Source organism: Aulonocara stuartgranti, assembly GCF_965226115.1.
Source record: "Aulonocara stuartgranti genome assembly, chromosome: 22".
Taxonomy (NCBI): Eukaryota; Metazoa; Chordata; class Actinopteri; order Cichliformes; family Cichlidae; genus Aulonocara; species Aulonocara stuartgranti.
The window spans coordinates 26884614-26899783 of record NC_138957.1 but is presented as its reverse complement, the minus strand read 5'-3'; the positions used below and the strand labels follow the sequence as shown (position 1 = coordinate 26899783).

Here is a 15170-nt window from a genome sequence, read left to right as displayed (position 1 = left end):
TTTCTGCAACTCGGTATTTGAAAAAGACAGGAAGTAGTGATTTACCTGATATGCCATATATGAGAATTGGGTATCTGTGAAAAATTTTCCATATTTAATAAAAATCAAAACCTGGTTTCAGGTTGTGCTCTTTAATTTCTGACGTGTGTTTTTCTGCATATATGTTTGTGCGGCTGAGATCTGAATGCAGGGGGGGGGGGTCCTCAGTTGAAGATGTTCTAAAGTGGGATGTAGGTCAAGGCGATACGGTGGCAGCAGATTGCTCATTAAGTGCCAAACCAAGCAAAAGTCTACGAGTGTGTTTTTCAGTGGCAACAGGCCAGCCATCTGCTCTTCCTTTATTCATTCATTAAGATGCCTTCTTTCTGTGTGCGTGGACGTGTGTGAATGTGTGTGTATGTGTAAGCATTCATCACAACAGCCACTTGGTATCCAAGTGTACAACGTCACTGATGTTGTTGTCCGAAACCAACAGTTGGGTGTCTGATGGCTCAGTCACGTGACCGTAGTGGCTTGTGATTGGCCGGGGCGCGGAGCTAAAAAAGCTTGGCGCAACCCCGGCACATGAGTTTCTGGTGAGTGGCCACAGCCGAGTGGATAACCTAAGGAACTATTTGAATCTTTGAAGAAGTAAAGAAGGACTTGAGAGGCAGGAGAGAGTACATAGAGGAGAAGGCTGATCGGAGAAACAGTTAGGGGATGACATAGCCAAAGAAATGAGGATCCAGCCTTTGAATGAATGTGTAAAAGTAAGTCACAGCTTGTTCTTTTTTCTTGGTGGGGGGTGTTTCCTGTAAGAATAATGTTTGAAGATGGATGCGAATAAGAGTAAGCATAAGATGTCAGGCTGACCTGTTGGCTGGTTAAATGGAAAGGTGATTGTTGAGATGTTGGCCAGGAACAGTATCAATGAATGGAAGTAGCTGACTGAATCATGAATGACTAACAACTGGTAGTGAGTCTCAGAAAACTATGGTGGTCTCAGATGTGGTTTTGGATACCTGAACATCTAATTGCATTCCTGCATAACTGAGAAGTGAAAAGGCCTAATTTAAAACAGCAGGTTACACAAATTGATTTCACATAATAAGATGTGTTTTGCTTCATTTTTTGGGGAACTACAAAGTTCTGTTTCTAAAGCACTAAAAGCTTGTTCTCTATCCACATTTCTCTTTCCAGATCTTGAGCTTTAACCATTGTACCTAAGGCAACTTAGCTTCCCCAGCTAAACCAAAGTACTCCCATACCAAAGCAACTTCAACCAAACTTAAAGCTTGAATCTATCAAGTGTAGTATACTGTATATTGTCGGAAATGACACTGGATAGCACACCTGGAGACATGAGCGGGTGGAAGGAAGTGGACTTCGCTCTCAACTGCACCTACATTGTGCCAGACCAGGTGGCAGACCCCAGCTTCAACTTGCCCAAAGCCATGACCTCCATCCCTCGCAACCTCACCTTTGAATATAGCACAGACAATGAGGTAAGACTGAATCCCCTTTGAGGTTTTTACCCATTGGATTATAGAGTGGCTAATTATGAAACATCTTTTAAAATGCAATACAATGCAACCAGAACACCATGTATATATAAACAAACCAGCCCCCTCATGCAATGCATGAAAAAGCATGTTATAAAAATCTAACAATTTACTATAACTTTGCCCTCAAGCAATTCACTGTCTTTGATGTTGTTACCAGTTTTCAGATTAAATCTTTAGTGTCTACACTCAATATTATTATTTATGTGTTACATAACATTCTGTCAGGCCATCTGCAGCGGGTTACTTGGAACAATAGCTCTGCTGACTAATGCATTCTTGATGTATGGGGTAGCCTGCACAGTGTGGTGTGAGCGTGTGTTTTGTGTCTGTGTGTGTTTGTGTAAGTGAGAGAGTGTGTCTCAATAGACAGGCCACTGGCAGCTTGAGGTCAAGGTCTTCTGACCACCTTCACTTACTTCTGTTTTGCACATGTCTCGCATTTCAAATAATGCACACCGCCACTCATTTTCTCAGGTCACAAACACATTTGTGCATAGACTTGGAGCAGAATGACAAGAATCAGCTGTTTCCAATAAATGATCTCATTCATTTATCTTTACAACTGTCATTTTTACCCCCTAATCCTCCTCCACTCAGGTGAGTCAGCCAACGCAAACACAACGTCTGGCAACATGGCTTTGATAGTCATTGTCGGTCAGTCAGCTGACTGTTGGCCACCGCTGAAGTAGGATCAATCCTTTGCCTAGGCATGTCAGCTAATCTGAACAACTATAGACCTGGCCCCCAGCGTGACTTTAAGAGGAAACTTGTTTTGTACCTGAGAAACACATCATTTTAAAAGAGAAAGCAATGTCACACTCACTTCATCTGTGCTCGCTCTTAAGGCTCAGTACTGCGATACTTGTGGTTGGTTTTGCTGTCCCCTTCCTCTTTTTTCTCCTGACATCGTTCCTCTTCTCTTGGTCTCACACTCTAATCTGTTCTTCCTCCTTCTGCAGCATTTACCGCTGCAGGATGAGAAAAGCATGAAAGCTAACATGATAAAAATCACATTGATGGCTGATTCAAATCGCCCACCCTCATTTACTGACTAAAACACAGTTACCACCGTTTCGTACACTCACACTATACCAAACTTGATTTTAGCAGTTTGCTTGTCAGTGCTTGTTGGCATTATTACATGTTGCATTTAGCTAACTAGAAAAACAAACATTTAATGAAAGAGAATTAAGCTTGTATGCACGTATGTGGGAATGTGCTCTGTCAACTGAAACAATGACAGCTGCGAAATGGGACATGAAAACAATAACGAACGCACTCTTATGACTGGAAGTATGAGGGCATGTCTTTTGACTGGTTTCCCTTTCTAAAGATGTTGTCAAGTCTTTCTCCTCAATTCTCTGCCACCAAAGTTGGGAAATCCATTTCCTGTCATAGTCATGTAAGCAGCCACTCCTTCACGTGGGATGGTGTACACACTGCTATCACGAAAAATCAGTTGGGATTTTTCCCAAGGGCGAGTGATTAACGCTAGATGAGTCAAATCAAAGTAGTCTGAAATAAAACAGTGTAATATGCCTTCAAACATGTGAAGCATATTGTTACGCACATCTACATAAGTGTCACACTTGTTTGGAGCCAGATTAGGGAGCAGTCTTAGGTCCACTATCTTCTTATTCTTATGAGTTCCTCACATGTTTTCGGGACCCCTTTTTCAACACCTCACTTTTATAAAGCATGCCAGGAAAGGCGGAGTAAGGTGAAGGGGGCACGTGGCAGATGGGGCATTAGCAATGAGTGCCAGTAAGGACGGGGTGGTGGGGGTGGCAGTGAAGGAGATGGGGAGAAGCGGGTGTTCTGGGGGGAAGGGGCAGTGGGGATTTAGGTTAAAACCAGATGATTAACTTTCGTTGGGGACAGGCAGCCGGCCAGGCATCAGGCTAACAAGCTATTTCAATAGAATTCAGAAAAGACAAGGGATTGGAGGAAGGCAGAAGAAAAGGAGGGTCCTCGTGCGGGTGATAGCGTGGCTCCACTTAAGAACGCTCTCCCTCCTTTCTTCCGTTCTTCAACACCCTGCCCTCCCTTCCCCTGCCTAGTTGAACGGAGCGGTTAAGCAGCAGCGGCAGTCCAGCGGCCGCAGCAATTTGTTAGTCACGCAACAGCAGTGAAGTACAATGTCCCTGTCAGACTGGTTCATCACATCCTGGAATCACTTCACTCGCCTCAATGGCTGTTTGACACACACGCGCACCAACATGGTCCTGCTGCTCCCACTGACCTGTTGTTTTTCTAATTAACTGCTTAAGCATGATTTGCATGATGAATCGCCACAAATGCCCAGGTGCTTGTTGCATTTTTTTTGTCTGTCATGTGTTGACCTTCATATGGAAGTCCATGAAAATCCTCGAGGGCCAGCTTGAGTTAGAATTTCTAGATGGCAGGAAGACAGTTTGTGTTTATGTAAGGTTGAGGATGGGGGTGGCGGTGGCGGTGGAGGCTAAAAGTTTCAGTTAGGGGTCGTTGGTTTTTTAAGAACTGAACATGAAAGTTGCCTGTTCTGCAGATACGGCTTCTTGATAGTGTGTGTGTGCGTGTTTTAGTATGTTTTGTAAGTCTTACTCTTGTATTAAATATAAATAACAAATCAGATCACACTGTGCCATATCCAGCAAGGCCTCGCAATAGATTTTTTAAACTAAATTTTAAAAAGCAAAAAACAAAAAAATAAAAAGGTACATCAATAGACTAAAAATTACTCAGTTACTGATTACGACCATTACTGCAGAACACTACAGGCTCTTCTTGGAACATACTGTACATTATGTGTATGACGTATGTATTCAGGAGACGCTAAGACTTGAAACTCCTATAAGGAGTCAGAAGCCTGACTCATTTCCACACATATGGACCATTTCGCAACCATGGGTAACAGGATGAAGGGTTTTAAAGAGTGAGCAAAATATGTCTTCCATCTTTGTTTGCTGTTGGCATTTTGTTGACTTAAAACTATAAAAGTATTAGTATTATTGTATTAGTGGTGGTTAACAAGACATCTGTATTTCTGTCTTTCCTCTCTCTCGCTTTCTGGTGTTTGTGAGGACAGTGGGTCAGAGATCAGTAGAGTATGTCAGAAAGAGTGTAATACCCTTCATTCGTTTAACTCATTAGAGTTGAAAGTGGGTCACCTTGTGGCTCCAGGAGCTGTCTGGGTTAACGTGACAGAGTGACAACAAACGGGCAACACGGGCCAACAAGCACTAACCCTTACATGTAAACAATGAATAAATAAGTAATTAATACTGTTTCTTTATAAGTGCTTGAAAGACTTGTGTTGTAGTATGTTTGTACATGAAAAACTCCAATGATTTATTTGTCCTGTTTTCCAGGTGACAGGTGTGTTCAGCAAAGAGTACATTCCACAAGGGACTCGTTTTGGCCCTTTGCAAGGAGAAATCTACACCAAAGACAATGTACCCAAGCTGGCCAACAGGAAATACTTCTGGAGGGTAAGGGAAACCACATGCTTTACAAGCTTTTTCGTACACTGACGTTTAAGCATAAACCAACCCACTGGCAAGGTACTGCTTAAGAAGGGGAAAGTTTCGAGCCTAAATGTGAAAAAACGAGACTGGGAAGAGACAAGAAATTACTATGGACAGGTCTTTGTCTGTTATTCATGAAAAAAAAAAAAAAGAAAACAGAAAACACTGGTTGCTCAGAGGGAGAAGTTTCACATCAAGTCTTTGTCCATACGTCAATAGGGGAAAGAAATGCGTTCACACAGATTGCACTGCCGCACAGAAGTTTTGGTCAAAATTTTAGAGGAAGTTGTGACCGCCGGTGGCACGTAACAGTGGATTGGAATGCTTACACAGTCATGAGACTCTTACCGGCACTGAAGCCCTATGCAACATGTGTCACATGCACAAAAGATAGGACTATTTTTCATAATCCACATGCACATATTCACAGAATCCTTATCTTTCCACTCGTTTTAAGTTAGATTGTTCAGATTTGCTTTCACAAAGTAATCCTGACTCAGCTTGTGTCACTTAGGAAATTTTGCATTGTGCTGAGTCAATTCCCATAAGGAGTTTTTACTGCCATGCTACGTATTTACCTTCCGGCTTCACTTCCTGTAAACCTGTAAGGGGTGTTCCTTAACCACAAGAGTGAAAGTCGCCGTTCCACGGAAGTGATTATGTTATCGGCCGCATGACACAGGTGCATGACATGTGCAGACGTGCTGCCAAAGGCATGCCTCGCGTTTGGCTGGCTGCCAGCACTTTTACATTTCGCTTGCTTGTTTATTATCACAGAGCAGCAGATGTGTCATCTTCTTTACTTTTGAATTACGGGATCGTAATTAACTTTACAACACGAATTTATCCAACAAATGTAATTTACTGAAACCACCACCAAAAGAGGACTTGATAGAGGTGGCAAGGCAAGCGATAGAGAGGGAGAGAGACAGAGAGAGAGACCCCGCCCACTATGTCTCAAAAGCAGTACATGCACTCAGCACTCAACACATTCAAGACTGTAGCTTTCAGCACACACAGAGGAGAGGTGTAAGGCACGAACCAAAGGAGCAAAATACTGTCACTGATAACTGAAGAGGATACAGGATATTTAATTGCCCATGGCAGAGGTGAATATTTTTACTTTAAGTTTTAATTGTACTTGAGTTTTTTGATATGTTTTTTATTGATTTTTTTTTTTTTTTACTATTTAAGCAACATTCCAGCACTGTCCCAATTGATGACCACTAGAGTGTTATATATATATATATATATATATATATATATATATATATATATATATATATATATATATATATATATATATATATATATATATATATATATATATATATATATCTCAATCAGACTTATCGCATATGTGAACATGTGATTTTACCTCGTCTTCTTCTTCATCTTGTACAGATTTATAGCGGTGGACAGCTCCAACACTTCATTGATGGCTACGATGTCCACAGGAGCAATTGGATGCGCTACGTCAACCCTGCCCGCTCTCTTGCCGAACAGAACCTGGTGGCATGCCAGAATGGACGGGACATTTACTTCTACACCATCCGCCCTGTGGAGCCCAAACAGGAATTGCTGGTCTGGTACAGTCAGGAGTTCGCCCAGAGGCTCTGCGGCCAGCAAGACGATATCAAACAGAGTGAGTGCAGCAGGAGTGTAAAATCTTTCTACACGGGACACTGATAGTTTTCCTTTGTAGAACTTACAGTGGACAAGCTTAACTAATATGCTGAACCACCGGAAGCAAACCGCACTGTCCCTTATTACTTCCTGAGATGTACGTTGTTGAAAGTATAGTATAGTGGCTGATTTGTGTTTTGATTTGGCCTTTACTTTAAAAACTTTTTAGCGGGCCTATGTTTCATATAAAGAAGTGAAAGGAAGTTGATTACCAGCTGTAGCGGCGACGCAGGACAATGACTTGAAAACGACTTTGGTATATTTAGGCACAATATCCAATAAAGTGACAGATTTAGATCAGTGCAATGAGTAAACAAGTGTCACGAAGACTGTGCGATAACTCTTATCAGTGAAATTCTTTCACTTCAAAGTGAATGAAGACACGTTATTCCATTCCTTTAAAAAAAGGCCTGACGTTATCTCTTTTACCAACAAACAAGTTAGCTGATTTGATTCTTTTTCTTTCTGTTTGACTTATACAATAGTGGGCTGAATTTTAAAAAGATCATGGGGAATGTATGAGCCACACGCAGACGAAGCACATCTCCGCCTTTTGTGAGATGTTTGTTATTCATTGTAGGATTGAAGGAAAGCAAAAGTAATCTCAGGTGTATAATGGCTGGTCAAAGTACCTTAGTGAGTCACCGGTTTTCAACTATTAGTAGAACATCAGGTCTTTCCCTCATCACCATAAGAGACGAGGGTAAGTCTGGTGATTCATTCCAACTGGATACACAAACCTTGTCGCCGTTCTTCTTGGTGACTAATGCTAAGGCAAGGCAAGGTATTATTGCCTTATTTTATCATCTTAGGTATCTTGAAAGCATTTACCTTCCTTTTAGTCACAGGCCAGAACTGTTAAGTGTTGCGTGCTAGATATTCCGGGACTTGATTAAACGTATGCAATCAAGTTTGACAGCTAGTTTTCTGGAACTGGTTGCCTATGCTTTCTGGCATCAATGAAATGCACAGAATGCTAAAAATTTCTCAAGGCCATTTTAATCAGCTTGTTTTTAAAGTACAATACAAGCTGATCTAAAAAGCTTTTGTCTCTATAAGCTGATGCCTTCTAATTTGCGTTTTATTGATGTAAAACACTATAAACACTTTGGCAAATTGTTGATACTAAAGTTATGCAAAGGAGCCGTATGAGTCACTCATACTTTAAGTATAACTCACATAGTGAAATCTTGCAGTAGCTGAGAAGGGCTAATTTGGACAAATAACATGCGTGGAAATGCCATCTCAAAACAAAGAAAGCAAAGGAAAAAAGGAAGAGACGATTCTTTCTTTTTTTGTGTGGTCTGTACGGTAAGACAGCTGCTGTATACCCAGAAAAGGTTTTACAAACGAAACTCACAGTCTTGCTGCCCATACATGACACATACAGACTCCCCCTCACTTTACCACCAACTCTTTCTCCCACACCAAAAGAACTTCAGTGATTGCCGAACAGAAACCTGTCATCTATGATTTACACATCATGTCAAAACCGAAACTACTATCATTTACCATATGAAGAAGCACCTTCTGTGGGTGGATGTCCCATAATGCCTGTAAAACATGTTTGACTTACACAACGAGCATTATATTAAACTGACTGCCTACGTTTTTGCCCTCTGTTTGATGTGGTGATTTCATCACACACTGTTAAAAAGCTAAATGCTTGTATTTATTTTTCTGTGACAGAATACACGAGTAACAATGAAGACCAAGAGCATGAGTATGTGAAACAGCACTTACCTCAGCAGACGTGGCTTAAAGAAACAGCAAAGGAAGGGGTAAAAGAAGGGAAGGACAGTGACGCAGAAGAAAAGATTGATGTGGAGATGTTGGAGAGAGACACTCCACCTGACACACCTGATGACCAGATAATTGACTTCAGCAAAAAAGATGAGCAGGACGATAAGGATCCAGAAGGAAGGGGCATCATTCCTTCCCCTCAGCTGGAGCACAGAGAGCCCAGTCTGGGTCTAAATCATCCTTACTTGCCAGATCACTACTCTACATTCCCAGCTCCACACAGGAATCTTCCTCTTCACCTTCACGGGCTCTATGGGCACAGAGAAGGCCTGGTGTCATCTTACCCCCCATTACAGTCCAGACCTCTCCAGCCTTCTTATCAATTCCTTCCTCCCTACAACCCACATTATCCTCGCCTCCTGCTCCCCCCATACTCTCCTCCCTTTCATGGGATGCTGTCATCGAGAGGCTCGCTCCAATACAGCGGCTACCTCGGCGCTGACGGACTCCCGTATCCCCCTATCGGCGCACCTAATCTTCTTCCAGTGTCTCTCTCCTACACCCCATCTCCACAAGGAGGTCTGAAAGAGCTAACACCAAATATTTCCCCACCGAGGGGAGCCCCAGCCACTCCAGAGCTCTCCCCTCCCGCCAAGCCCAACAGCCACTATCAGTCCCCTGAGCAGTCCCCCTCTGGCTGTGAGGAGGCTATGAACCTAAGCCTGGCTACAACCAAAAGCAGCACTGCACCACGCAATGGGCCTGGTCACAAATCCCTGCCCTATCCACTGAAGAAGCAGAATGGAAAGATCAAGTATGAATGTAATATCTGCTCAAAGACCTTCGGACAGCTGTCAAACCTCAAGGTAACAACATTAACTTCATTTCAATAACTTCCTATTTTTTTAAGCTAAACTTTACACTTATTACTGTTGTTCCTCAATACTCATGACTTCTCTTTGTATAATTTCTATCATTTGTCTCTAGGTTCACCTCCGAGTGCACAGTGGCGAGAGACCATTCCAGTGTAACCTATGTAAAAAGAGTTTCACTCAGCTTGCCCACCTACAGAAACATCACCTGGTCCACACGGGAGAGAAACCACATGAATGTCAGGTATGTTGATAATCCTAACCTTTGTGTGTTTTTTTATCTTCCTTTTTACGTGCTTCATATGCAAGCTCTTTACTCAGAAAATGTTACTGTTTATTGTTTAAACCCGAGTCTTCACTTAAGAAATGTTGATGTAAAACCGAGAGTATGAGAGACACAGAGAAACTCAGTGTGTACACAAAACAGGTAACCGCTTTCTGACTCACATACCTTTCTGGTAATGCAGTGTCTATTTGATTTTCACCGAGCCACAACCCAGTTTGTCATGCGACAGCATCTTTATGCTTTTGTTTGCTTATGTGACACTGTGGGTGTGAAGTTTGTTGGATGGAGCTAGTTTTACCCAGAGAACTGGAATAACATGATCAATCCCGATACCATAATATGACATCATTTATCAAAGTTGAACCTAAACACAACTAGGTGGTTCACTTTAGAATCAGTCATGTGTACGTTACTCACAGAAGTGCTGACCTTTCACACCATGTGTTTCAGGTGTGCCACAAGCGCTTCAGCAGCACCAGCAACTTGAAGACGCATCTACGACTACACTCTGGGGAAAAGCCTTACCAGTGCAAGCTGTGCAACACCAAGTTCACGCAGTACATCCACCTCAAGCTGCACCGCCGTCTCCACAGCAGCCGCGACCGTCCCTACCGCTGCCAGCTCTGCGCCCAGGCCTTTTTCCACCATTTCTCTCTCTGCATCCACCAGCGCAGCACCTGCCCAGCTAACTCCAGCATGCCTGCCAATGTGCACATGAAAGAGATGGTGGAGCGGTTTGATGCCAGCCAAGAGGCAGACGCGCTCACAGAAGCAGCATCAGCGTCTCAGGTTGGGGAAGCCGTCGAGCACTGGCTGGCTCGTACCTTAGAAGGTGAAGGAAAAGAAGACCAGAAGGAAGCCACCATGCTGCTAAAAGCTCTGACTGCAGCTATTAATGCACCACTGACACCCATGACCCAATCGGCACCACACCACAATCCCCCTCTCGCCTACCAGGAGAGGGCCAGCGTTGTTCATCTCCACAAACGGCCATCTGTGAAAACAGAAGGACAGTGAAAAGGAATATAAAGTTGAACATACAGCATATAATCTACCAAGAATATGAGTGTCACCAAATGAAATCTCCTATTGTGCCATACGAGGCATAACAAGGAATATTAACTTAGCCAATCCAATGAGCACAACACCAAAAGAAGAGCATTCCAAAGACTGGGTGATAGTATTCAGTGATTGTACTTTCTCCCAAACCTCAGTTAAAAAAGATAAACATGGGAGGTGTTGTTAAGCTGTGAAGTATTTAAAAACCCTTTTACTCAGGTAGACGATTGTTTTTTTGTGCTTTAACTTATTCCTTTTTTAAATGCCATCAGCGTTATTTATTTAGTTGTCTCTTAGTTTGTTTTTTTCTAGTAGTATTATTTTTGCGTGTTTGCGTCTGTGTGTTGACGTTTCCAAAGAGATTTTGAGCTCTTGGTAAGACCGCAAATGGACTCAGGAACAACAACGTGGCACGAACCTGTGGATGAGCCTTCACTTGTTATATTGTACTGTGTGCGTTATTTTACTTTGTCAATCAAAGGCAGGACGCAGTGATAGCACAAACCAGCTCCTAATATTGTCTGCGATTGTCTTATTTATTTATGATAAAGGGAAACTTGATGTGTCCTGAAACTGCTGGGAATAAGCATTTGCCAAAATTACAATCAAAAAACATGAATATGTAGCAATATTTTCACATGGTTATTTAACTCATTTTTCCATTCTAAAGAGATTCAGTCAAAGCATTATTCACCTTTTCGATGATTACTTGCCAACTTGGATATCAAAGACACACCGTCCTGATCAAACCATAATGTAGCCAAAAGAAACAAAAGACAAGATTCAGTGTAAACAGTTATTTAAACAGGTTCCTCTGGAAACAAAGAGGTTTCATCTTTCTTACAGCTTTTTGTTGGATTCAAACGTTTTACATGTCTCTTACACAAAAGTTTCACTCCAGATGTTACTGCAAAAAAAAAAAAAAAAAAAGAAAAAGAGCTTCATCCAAATCTTAACTGAAACATCGGTACCTCATTCAGCAATACAAAAAAACAAACAAACAAAAAAAAACTATGTGCAAACAAAGGGGCACAATTTTCCAGCTTTTTAATACTTTTGTATTGTGGCACTGTAATAATAAAGCAGCAATATCTGTATGCTTTTGCCTAAAGGTAACTAGGAACCATTCTTTAAAACTTTTACTATTGAGTAATATACTTTTCTTTGTTTTTAGTGCTTTAACTGTACAGTATGTTTGTTTATGTAGTTTATTTTTGCAAACAAGTTATGATATGTTAAGAATTTATATGTGAGAGACTATTTTGATGATACTTTTATATTTACATGATGTAGCACATTAAAGCTATTGTTTCTATACAGCTCATGTTTTCAAGTGCATTCATGCCAGGATAGCAAATTTGTGTGTGACTGCTTTTGAAATCCAGTGATCGATTGGGCTTTCTGTGATAACGCATCAATACACACAATGCAATTGCCAGATTTGACAAACACCAAAAAGGTCACATGAAACTGGTCAGAACATAACTTCAGATAATAATGAGACAACTATAAACAGGAGTGCTGCCGAATTTCAGACAGGTATTTATTTAGCTTTTAACGCCTGAGTCATGTAGCTGCAGGGCAAATTTGCTTGCGTTTGTGTATTTGCACTGTTTTCTTAGCACGCTGTGCCTCAACGCTCTTGGCCAGTGATCTAGAAATACAAATGCATTCTTCTCTCTTCAAGTTAATCTGATAAGAATTGAATCCATTTAATCAACATAATTTAAAAAACTGAGATCATTGTCTAGTTTTGGAACAGTGTTATCTGTTTGGAGACATTTGACCTGTTTTACAGGTTTATTTTTACTCAAAAGTGACTTCCATTCACTGTGTCTTACTGAAAATTCACTTTGCACAGTCCCAGAAGTCTAAAAAGTTTTTTGTGGGAATGTATTTTAATGTTTAAATTCCTAAATTGTGTACACCCATATTCACTCGCTAGTAATCTGATTTAGCACAGGTTTTCTATCAGGTGACTTTCCTGATGCAACTGGCCCCTTTATCCAGGCTTTGAATGAGCATTAATGTTTAAAAAAAGAGCAATAAATAAAGATGAACAGGTATAAAATCATGCCCTACTGACCAATCTGTTCTCTTGAAAACAGTATCGCCATTACTGAATGATCCCTGAGACCTCTGTGCACAGCTAGTATAGGGGTATAGATTTTTATTGCCATACCCCACCTTTATTTATAAAAAAAAAAATAGATAAAACTAGGATTCACAAAGTGCTGTAGATATACAAATAGCATAAATCAAACCATGTTAAAAATAGAGAATTAGAAAAAATTAAGTCAAAGGCAAAAGATCTAGTCTTTGTATTTCCCTCATGAGCATCAGTATTAAATATAAATTATTGATTAAATATAGATCCTTGTGCAAATTGGTTGCAAACAATTTTACAATTAAAATGTTCTATGTAAATAAATATATAATTCTAAAACAAAACACCTATTTGTATTCAATTTTCACATAGAGTAAGCTTACACTGGAATTCTGTTGTTATGTTTACTCTTCACTGTCTCTCGGATAATCAAGCACAGCTGGGCTCCAAATGAAAGAATAAAAACTAAAAATGTCTTTCAAACATTAATTTAATAAAATAGTTATAATAATGAGATTATCTTTAAGTGATACTGATAAGTCAATAAATATATAGTAACAGTTTTCCAGTCTTAGTAGACAAAATGTTTGAAGCACACAGACAGTCATATGGGCTTTTAACACTAAACAAATCTCACACTGTTACTTTGTCTGCAGCACCTGTGTCACTTTCATTCTTTATTATGTGCTTAACCTCTAATATAGTTTTACCTTTCTTTTTAAAATCATCCAGGACACTCATCCATAATTAGTTAGATGCGGTTTAATGTAAAAACCAGAGTTAACTTAGGGAGCTAGTAATCAGCTTTGTGTGACCCCTTATCCTAACTGCCAATGTGAGTCTAGATACCAGACAGACAACCCAGGCATGCTGAACTCAAACAAAAAGACTGGGCCTTTTAAATCCTTTCCTTCTTTTTTAATCTTACTATTTTTATTATGTGACTATTAGCAACTTTTTTCCTGTTAAAATAGCAAAATAGCCTTCACTTGTTATATTGTACTGTGTGCGTTATTTTACTTTGTCAATCAAAGGCAGGACGCAGTGATAGCACAAACCAGCTCCTAATATTGTCTGCGATTGTCTTATTTATTTATGATAAAGGGAAACTTGATGTGTCCTGAAACTGCTGGGAATAAGCATTTGCCAAAATTACAATCAAAAAACATGAATATGTAGCAATATTTTCACATGGTTATTTAACTCATTTTTCCATTCTAAAGAGATTCAGTCAAAGCATTATTCACCTTTTCGATGATTACTTGCCAACTTGGATATCAAAGACACACCGTCCTGATCAAACCATAATGTAGCCAAAAGAAACAAAAGACAAGATTCAGTGTAAACAGTTATTTAAACAGGTTCCTCTGGAAACAAAGAGGTTTCATCTTTCTTACAGCTTTTTGTTGGATTCAAACGTTTTACATGTCTCTTACACAAAAGTTTCACTCCAGATGTTACTGCAAAAAAAAAAAAAAAAAGAAAAAGAAAAAGAGCTTCATCCAAATCTTAACTGAAACATCGGTACCTCATTCAGCAATGCAAAAAAAAACAAACAAAAAAAAACTATGTGCAAACAAAGGGGCACAATTTTCCAGCTTTTTAATACTTTTGTATTGTGGCACTGTAATAATAAAGCAGCAATATCTGTATGCTTTTGCCTAAAGGTAACTAGGAACCATTCTTTAAAACTTTTACTATTGAGTAATATACTTTTCTTTGTTTTTAGTGCTTTAACTGTACAGTATGTTTGTTTATGTAGTTTATTTTTGCAAACAAGTTATGATATGTTAAGAATTTATATGTGAGAGACTATTTTGATGATACTTTTATATTTACATGATGTAGCACATTAAAGCTATTGTTTCTATACAGCTCATGTTTTCAAGTGCATTCATGCCAGGATAGCAAATTTGTGTGTGACTGCTTTTGAAATCCAGTGATCGATTGGGCTTTCTGTGATAACGCATCAATACACACAATGCAATTGCCAGATTTGACAAACACCAAAAAGGTCACATGAAACTGGTCAGAACATAACTTCAGATAATAATGAGACAACTATAAACAGGAGTGCTGCCGAATTTCAGACAGGTATTTATTTAGCTTTTAACGCCTGAGTCATGTAGCTGCAGGGCAAATTTGCTTGCGTTTGTGTATTTGCACTGTTTTCTTAGCACGCTGTGCCTCAACGCTCTTGGCCAGTGATCTAGAAATACAAATGCATTCTTCTCTCTTCAAGTTAATCTGATAAGAATTGAATCCATTTAATCAACATAATTTAAAAAACTGAGATCATTGTCTAGTTTTGGAACAGTGTTATCTGTTTGGAGACATTTGACCTGTTTTACAGGTTTATTTTTACTC

General features: G+C 40.0%; 1 protein-coding gene across 2 annotated transcripts; it reads left to right on the top strand.

Annotated features, from left to right (window-relative positions):
• Positions 1-578: 578 nt before the first annotated feature.
• prdm1b (PR domain containing 1b, with ZNF domain) lies at positions 579-13139 on the top strand. Of its 2 annotated transcripts, XM_082522004.1 has the most exons (7): positions 579-749; positions 1180-1484; positions 4895-5014; positions 6455-6695; positions 8426-9345; positions 9467-9595; positions 10088-13139. In XM_082522004.1, the coding sequence occupies exons 2-7, from the start codon at positions 1314-1316 to the stop codon at positions 10652-10654; spliced, it is 2148 nt and encodes a 715-aa protein (XP_082378130.1). In that variant the 5' UTR covers positions 579-749; positions 1180-1313; the 3' UTR covers positions 10655-13139. The 2 variants fall into 2 exon arrangements, with proteins under 2 accessions (XP_082378130.1, XP_082378131.1); XM_082522005.1 differs by lacking the exons at positions 579-749; positions 1180-1484; positions 4895-5014 and adding an exon at positions 6033-6159.
• The last annotated feature ends 2031 nt before the right edge of the window (positions 13140-15170 follow it).